Source organism: Dipodomys spectabilis, unplaced genomic scaffold (genome assembly GCF_019054845.1).
Source record: "Dipodomys spectabilis isolate Male_0828 unplaced genomic scaffold, ASM1905484v1 ptg000258l, whole genome shotgun sequence".
Lineage (NCBI taxonomy): Eukaryota > Metazoa > Chordata > Mammalia > Rodentia > Heteromyidae > Dipodomys > Dipodomys spectabilis.
The window spans coordinates 49,255-57,189 of NW_024870935.1; the positions used below are offsets into that span (position 1 = coordinate 49,255).

The window sequence follows — 7,935 nt, forward strand, 5'->3', positions numbered from 1 at the left end:
AGCCTTTTTTCGGTCCTCATTCTCCTCCCTCTCTCCCACTGATGAGAGCGAAGCAGGTGGGGGGGTTGTGCCCCCCCTGAGCACAGCATCTCTAGGAACAGAAGCGGCATTCAGAGGAGAGAAACGGGGAAAAAAATAAAGGAGGGGCTCACCACCTGGACAGCCGCAGCGCCCAGCACACTTAACACAAAAGCCGCCCAGCACCCATGGCGCACACCTGTCATCCTAGCTGCTCAGGAGGCTGAGATCGGAGGATCACAGTTTTCGAAGCCAGCCCGGGCAGGAAAGTCCGTCCGTGAGACTCTTATCTCCAGTTTACCACTAAAAAAGCAGTAGATTGCCAGCCTTAAGAGAAAAAGCTAAGGGACAGAGTCCAGGCCCAGAGTTCAAGCACACAAACGCACACACACACACAAGGTTAGCACCATAGGTACAGATTCCCAACAAAGATTTGTCTGCTCCCCTACCTCTAGGGCCCCATGCTGTGTGTTCCATTATTCCCTTCTGCTTATTCCCTGCCTCAGGACCTTTGCACTAGAACATCTTTACCTCCTATCAACCTAGCCAGCCTCCTTACTTCATTCCATTCTCTATTTGGTATAAAGATTTTTCCCTAAAGCACCCTGAGTTAACTCCTTCCTTACTGCCACACGCCAGCCTCTTACCCTGCAGTATTCGATTGCTATCTGAAATCATCTGTAATTTGTTTGCTTCATTTTTTACATGTCTGCAGCAGCTATAATTTACATTGCATGCGGGCAGAGATCTAGTCTGACTTGTTCAACATCCTATCTGCACCACCTAGAAGACTGCCCGGTGGCTAATAAATATGTGTTGGGTGAATGAACGGAGGGACGGAGTTCCAGGTCATAGTTGAAAAGAGCTCCATAGGGACAAGTAAATTCATTAATTCACCCAAGAAACACCTGCAGGGCATCGAAGATTCACTCATGTAGTGAAACACGTAGAAGACTGGTGCTCTACCACCTGAGCCATAGCTCCACTGCTGGCTTCTTTTTTTTTTGGTGGCTAACTAGAGCTAAGAGTCTCACACACTTTCCTGCCAGGGCTGCCTTCAAACTGGGATCCTCAGATCTCAGCCTCCTGAGTAGCTAGGGTGACAGGCGTGAGCAGCCGCCCCGGCCTCCAGTTCTGATTCTTAGGAGCAGCGCTAAAGGCCGCAGAGTGTTCACATCTGGATGGGTCTAGCCACGCGAGATTTCAGGAATAAAAAGTTCCAATGGTTTTCTCCCATCTCTGCCTAGTCTCAGGAAGAAGTGTGCGACTTGCTCCACGCCGCGCCCTTCCAGAACATCTTGCCCAGAGTCTACATCAAAGGTAAGAAACCAGCCGAGATCTCGGAATGGAACACTTTCGGAGTCACGCCTGTAATCCTGCCGCCTCAGGATCCTGGTTCAAAGCCATCCCGGGCAGGAAAGCTGTGAGAGGCTTCAGTTTCAAACAGACAAACAGAAGAAGTGAACTGTGGCTCTAGGGTAGAATGCTGAGCCTGAGCACAGAAGCTCAGGGACAGAACCGGGCCATGAAGGAAGGGAGAAAGGGAGGGAGAGGAAGGGAGGGAGGGAGGGAGGAAGGAGGGAGGGAGGGAGGGGAGGGAGGAAGGAAGGAAATCTTGAATACTTAAGGTTTTGGGGTGCCTGCGTGGTTTTGGGGTGCCTGAGCGGGGATGCGGAGTCTCCACCCTGCGCTGGTCTGGCCTTGGCCTCGCGTGGCTCCTGGGCTTCGGTTCCGGCCCCCACGCGGGACGGGGAGCTGGCGGTCCACCGTTGCACGCGGCTCACAGGACTCATCTCGCCAACGGCTTCTAGAACTAAGGAGAAATGGTGCGCTTCCCCCGGGCCGGGCGTCACCCCGGCTCTCTGCTTCTCTTCGCAGAGGGAGAGCGCCTGGAGGTCCGGATGAAGCGCCTGGAGGCCAAGTACGCCCCCCTCCACCTGGTCCCCCTCATAGAGCGGCTGGGGACCCCCCAGGTACGAGCGCCCCGGCTGGCGGGCCCCCAGGGGACGCCTGGGTCCTACCTGCTCGTGTTGACGGGTAGGGAAACTGAGGCCCGGAACAGGGAAGAGGACACCCCCAATAAAGCTGGCCGGGGGCCTGAGCGGGCGTGGAGTAGCCAGCCATCACCCCCATGCCCAGAGCATGCTCTGGCCTGGGCGCTGTCCCTCAGCTCTTCGGCTCAAGGCGAGCGCTCTACCGCCTGAGCCACAGCACCACTTCTGGTTTTCTGGTGGTTTATTGGAGATAAGAGTCTCACGGACTTTTCCTGCCCGGGCTGGCTTTGAACCGCGATCCTCAGGTCTCAGCCTCCTGAGTAGCTAGGATGACAGGCGTGAGCCACCAGCGCCCGGCTTTTTCTTTTCAGATAGGAGGGGTTGGGTTGGACTGAGGTCTTCCTACCTTCAGCCTCCAGCTGTGAAATAGTGGAGATTACAGGTGTGCCCCACTGTGCCCAGCCCTGGGAGTTTGTGTTAGAAATGAACACAAGGAAACCACAGAGGTAACACTTTTCCTGAAAAACATCTGGAGTAACGCACACTTGGCTCACACTCACCAGGACCTGTGGAGATGGAAGCCAGAGACGGGGCGGGGGAGGGGGTCACAGATGGCCGCAGCTTTACTCATAGTGCTCCAGTGTGTTCACCGGTCAATGGGATGCTACCAGTATTCTCCAACTTCTGTTTGTCACTGTTTACACGGGTCCTGCAGCTTGAACTCAGGACCTGGGCGCTGTCCCTTTGATTTTTATTTTTTTTGCTCAAGGCTAGCACTCTACCACTTGAGCCTCTGCTCTACTTCCAGCTTTTAGATGGTTAGGTGGGGATTTAAAAAGAGTCTCAGGGACTTTCCTGCCCGGGCTGGCTTTGAACCTGCATCCGCAGATCTCAGCCTCCCGAGTAGCTAAGATGACAGGCGTGAGCCACCGGGTTAGCCACTGGCTATATTCTTCATGTTTAAAACCCAGGCAGAGCCTGGACCTGTGTTTCCACTTCCCAAACCACGGATTCCTGCACAGCCAGAGCCGGGCAGCGCAGCACAGGGGAGTGGCCAGGTCACACGCCTCCCCTCTCTCCAGCAGCAGTCAACAACTAAAACAGCCCGAGCCCAGCGCCTGGCAGCCCAGCTACTCAGGAGGCTGAGATCTGAGGATCTCGGTTCAAAGCCAGCCCGGGCAGGAAAGCCCCGTGAGATTCTTATCTCCAACAAACCACTCAGAAAAAGGCAGAAGTAGAGCTGTGGCTCAAGTGGTAGAGCACTAGCCGTGAAGTTCAGGGACAGTGTCCCGAGTTCAAACCCCAGGACCAGCACCAAAAAAATAAGAAACCAGGGCCGTCTCATCTCTAAAATCACGTGGACCACCTTTCCTCCAGTTCCTTCTTCTACACTTGCTCCCTCCCTCCCTCCCCACCCCTCCAGCCCACCTGCTTCTACAACCAGCGTCAATCCTTCTAAACTGTTTTCATCTTTTTAACATACCCTACATATACATACTATATATAACGATATATACTATACATAATAGCTATATAGTATAAATGTATTATATATTTATATTGTGTACATTGTATAGCATATCTACACATATTAACTTTATTATATATTTCTGTATTATACTATATACATATTTATATATTTATATATAATACCATACACATATTTATATATATGAATACATTGTACATTTTATATATATAAGTTTTTTTGGTTTGGGTCATGGGGCTTGAACTCAGGGCCTGGGCACCGTCTCTGAGCTCTTTTTCACTCAAGGTGAGGGCTCTACCACTTTAAGCCACAGCACCACTCCCAGTTTTCTGGTGGTTCACTGGAGATAAAGAGTCTCAGATTTTTCCTGCCTGGTCTGGCTTTGAACTGTGATCCTCAGAGCTCAGCCTCCTGATAGCTAGGATGACAGGTGTGAGCCACTGGCCCGGCTTATATATTATACAATAGTTGCATATACTAGATAGAATATATGTCGTATGTACATAATAATATATACTACATAGTATATATTGTATTAATTTCTATAATTATATAATGTATTTTTGTTATATATTTATATTTTATATACTTTATAATACATATTATAGAAAGATATAGATCGGTCTGTGCGATCACGTGTGGACTGCTTATCAAGCCAGGTGCCAGTATTTTCAAGTTTCTTCCCCCGATTGCCGGGCCCCAAGGACTGGCTCACACCAACCAGCCGCGCAGTGTAACGGCTCAAGCAGACTCCGTGTGAACTTACCAGGAGAGCCTTCGGGACTGGAGAGCATCTCCATTCTTCCACTGCTGAGCACCGACCCCATGGCGGGGAACGCTGTGTTTTGGGGGGCGGGGAGGGCCCCCCCCCCCGTGGGCCATGCAGAACAGGACCGCCCTGCCACGTCATTTGTTGTCACTGGCACGCTCGGCTTTATCGTGTAGCCCGGGGTCTAGGAAGTGAAAACGCCAAGCTTCAGCCTCGCCGAACCTCAGTTTCCTCATCTGCAGAATGGGATGCATAATTTCCTCATCTGCAGAATGGGGTGCATAAGGGCAGGGAGAAGGGGAGTGCACGCAGCAGGGCCAGTGGCATCTCAGACTGGGCAGCGCCCACCTCCCCTTCGTTCCGTGCTTTGAGCAGAACTGTGTCAAACCACTGCCCAGCCCAGCACGGCGGCTCACGCCCGCCGTCCCCGCTACTCGGGAGGCTGAGAGCGGAGGATCACAGGCCCAAGCCAGCCCGGGTAGGAACATCTGTGAGACTTGTTCTCTCCAGTTAACCCCCCAAAACCAAAAGCGAGGAGTGCACTGCGGCTCAAGTGGTAGAGCACCCGCCTTGCGAAGCTAAGGGGCAGCGCCCAGGCGCTTAGGTTTTCGAGTCTCAGGACCGGCGCAGACATGAACAGCAACACCACTTGCTGCCCTCGGGCGTGTCCCCTCCGTGTCCCCCCCCCCCCAGTGCCCCGGGGGGCCCTGGGAGGATGGCAGCCGCGGGTGGCGAGGCTGAGCAGCCCTCCGTCTCCCCCAGCAAATCGCCATCGCCCGGGAGGGGGACCTGCTGACCAAGGAGCGCCTGTGCTGCGGCCTGTCCATGTTCGAGGTCATCCTGACCCGCATCCGCAGCTACCTGCAGGACCCGGTGTGGCGCGGCCCGCCGCCCACCAACGGCGTCATGCACGTGGACGAGTGCATGGAGTTCCACCGGCTGTGGAGCGCCATGCAGTTCGTCTACTGCATCCCCGTGGGCACCAACGAGTTCACGGCCGAGTGAGTACTGCGGGGTGGCCGCCCCCCCCCCCAAAAAAAACAGACAGCTGCGTCCGGCCTCCAGGGAGCTCGAGGGACCCAGGAGGGGGACCCCGGGCCTGGGATTCAGAGCTACAAGAGGGGCCGGGAGCTCGCTGCCCACCTCACCCCTGCAGCCCCCCTCCCGCCTCACCCCTGCACCACTGGAAGGCCCCCACGCAGACCCAGGCTGACCCAGGCCGGGCCCACAGCCCTCCAGAAGGCCCAGGGCCCTAAGATCTGGAGTCAGGGAGAGAGAGCCAAGCAGACTCTGGGCCTCTGCAGTCTGGCCTCCCCACCCCAGCCTCCACCCCCCCACCTTCCCTGCCCACCCAGGCACCTCAGCAGGGCTTGTGGCTGCCCCCACGCCTACACCCACTTCAGCCAAGGAGACGGGACTGCGGGCTGTGGAGGGCCGGGGAGGGGTCCTCATCCCCACTCCCAGCTTCTATCTCCTCCCTCCAGGCAGTGCTTCGGGGACGGCCTCAACTGGGCCGGCTGCTCCATCGTGGTCCTCCTGGGCCAGCAGCGCCGCTTCGACCTGTTTGACTTCTGCTACCACCTGCTCAAGGTGCAGAGGCAGGACGGCAAAGACGAGATCATCAAGAACGTGGTACGCGGGGCCGGGAGGGTGGCCCAGTGGTAGAGCGCTCGCCTCGCATGCACGAGGCCCCGGGTTCGATGCCTCGGGACCACCTAAGCGGAAAAGGCTGGAGGTGGTGCCGTGGCTCAAGAGGTAGAGCACCAGCCTCGAGCACAAAAGCTGAGAGGTGGCGCCCAGGCGCTGAATTCAAGCTCCAGTTACAGGCATTGAAAAAAAAAAGTGGTAAAGTGAAGGTAGGATGGACAGCTCGGCCGTCCCGTGTAAACCACCGCCACTCCCGGCTTTTGGCTGGTAAATTGGAGATGAGAATCTGACAGGCTTTCCTCCCTGGGCTGGCTTTGAACCGCCATCCTCCAGATCTCAGACACTCAAGTAGCTAAGCCAGCTTTACGACAGGGCCGCACCGTTTTGATGATGGTCGCTTGGTAAGACGCACTGAAACTGGCAGAGGCCCTCAGCGGCCTGTAGCACGAGACGCAGGAAGCCACAGGAGAGCTTGCGATGCTCTTGAGGCCTGGAGGATTCGCACTCTGCCCCCCCCCACTGAGCGTCCCTGTCCTCCCCCAGCCCCTGAAGAAGATGGCCGACCGGATCCGGAAGTATCAGATCCTGAACAACGAGGTGTTCGCCATCCTGAACAAGTACATGAAGTCGGTGGAGACGGACAGCTCCACGGTAGAGCACGTGCGCTGCTTCCAGCCGCCCATCCACCAGTCGCTGGCCACCACCTGCTAGGCAGGCCTGCAGACCACGACCCCGCAGAGGAGAAGCAGGAAGGGACAGAGAGAGGGAGGAAGCCACGGTCAGCCCGAACAGGGACTGACCGGGACGGGGTGCAGGCTGGGCCCGCCGCGCCCCCTGCTGGCCGGGCCGTGCATGCGCTTCCCCGACGGCTCCCTGGGGGGGGGTCCCACCGTGGAAATGAAAATCACAAACAAGCAAACCAGGGCGGTGTGTGCTTTTTTTTGTTTTGTTTTCATTTTCCCCCTCAACCGTGTCCTTCAGAGCTCGGTTTCTCGGCCTCCATGTCCGTCCGTCCGTCCGTCCATCCTCCCCGCCCACCCGTGGCTGAGATCCGTGGGCTCTGACCACCTCCGGGCCCACGCGTGTCCCCAGGACCCATGTGCACATCCCCATCCCCTCCTCCATCTCCACCCCCCCCCCCACTCTGGGCATTTGGGATTCCACCGCCGCCAAGAGTTCACTGGGAGCAAGGGCTGAGAGCCTTGATTCACTAGGATGAAGTTTCTAGAAGGTTCCTACGAGAGCTGATTTGGGCTCTGGTCTTTCTCAGGCGCCCTGTAGACCTCGTACTACCTTCCCCCCCCCCCCCCACAGCAGTCCTGGAGTGGTGGGGGATGCTTTCACGACTGGAACCCAGACAGACAGACAGACACAGTAAGCCTTGTCATTCCTCAAGCCAGGGCTTCGCACGGGCCTAGGGGATGATGGGAAAGTCCGCAGGGACCACGTAGCATTCACCAGTGGCCAGAAGCGCGGGCATTTCTTTCTAGGCACACACAAAAAAATCCCATCGAGGCTTAAAACTCCTGTAAGAAAATAGGAAGCGTTATTCCAACAGATCAGCGACACCGTGGGGTCAGGAAGATAAAGGCGAACGCAATAGTATTCGTCTAGAAGCTTTGAGCACGCACAGCCCTCTGGTTCTAGTGAGTCCTGGTGAATTTCCTTTGTCTCCGCTGCTGAGATCTTCCAGGGAGGTTTTGATCTTTTGCTCTCCACTTCCCACGTCTAACGCTCTTTGGTTAGATTTTTCAGGGTACTGATGCCCGGATGGATGCAGTTCTCCCGCAGGGTTATGGGAAAGCTCTAAGGCCTTGAGGGTGTAAATATCCACTCCCAGATCCCGTGGTCTCCAGAGGGGGCGGGTGCAGCACACCCCCAGCCCGAGAGGAAGGGTCTCAGAAGAGGGACAGGTTCGTCGTGATCCAGGGAAGGTGAATGGAAATGATCCAGGGTAATCTGAGGGCTTGGCTGTAACTGAACCAGAAGAGCATTAGTCCAGGAATCCTAGAACCAGG

The 7,935-nt window shown here is 55.9% G+C and overlaps 1 protein-coding gene across 1 annotated transcript in view; it reads left to right on the forward strand.

Moving 5' to 3' along the window:
* Window positions 1-6,836, forward strand: part of LOC122125028 (cytoplasmic FMR1-interacting protein 2) — a gene marked incomplete at its 5' end in the record, with an annotated part of 54,783 nt that extends 47,947 nt beyond the window's left edge. Inside the window, 5 exons of the mRNA XM_042699594.1 lie at window positions 1,266-1,338; window positions 1,897-1,991; window positions 5,033-5,271; window positions 5,755-5,902; window positions 6,461-6,836. Of these exons, the coding sequence (XP_042555528.1) occupies window positions 1,266-1,338; window positions 1,897-1,991; window positions 5,033-5,271; window positions 5,755-5,902; window positions 6,461-6,628 (723 nt within the window). The remainder of the gene's footprint in view (window positions 1-1,265; window positions 1,339-1,896; window positions 1,992-5,032; window positions 5,272-5,754; window positions 5,903-6,460) is intronic.
* Window positions 6,837-7,935: the final 1,099 nt, after the last annotated feature.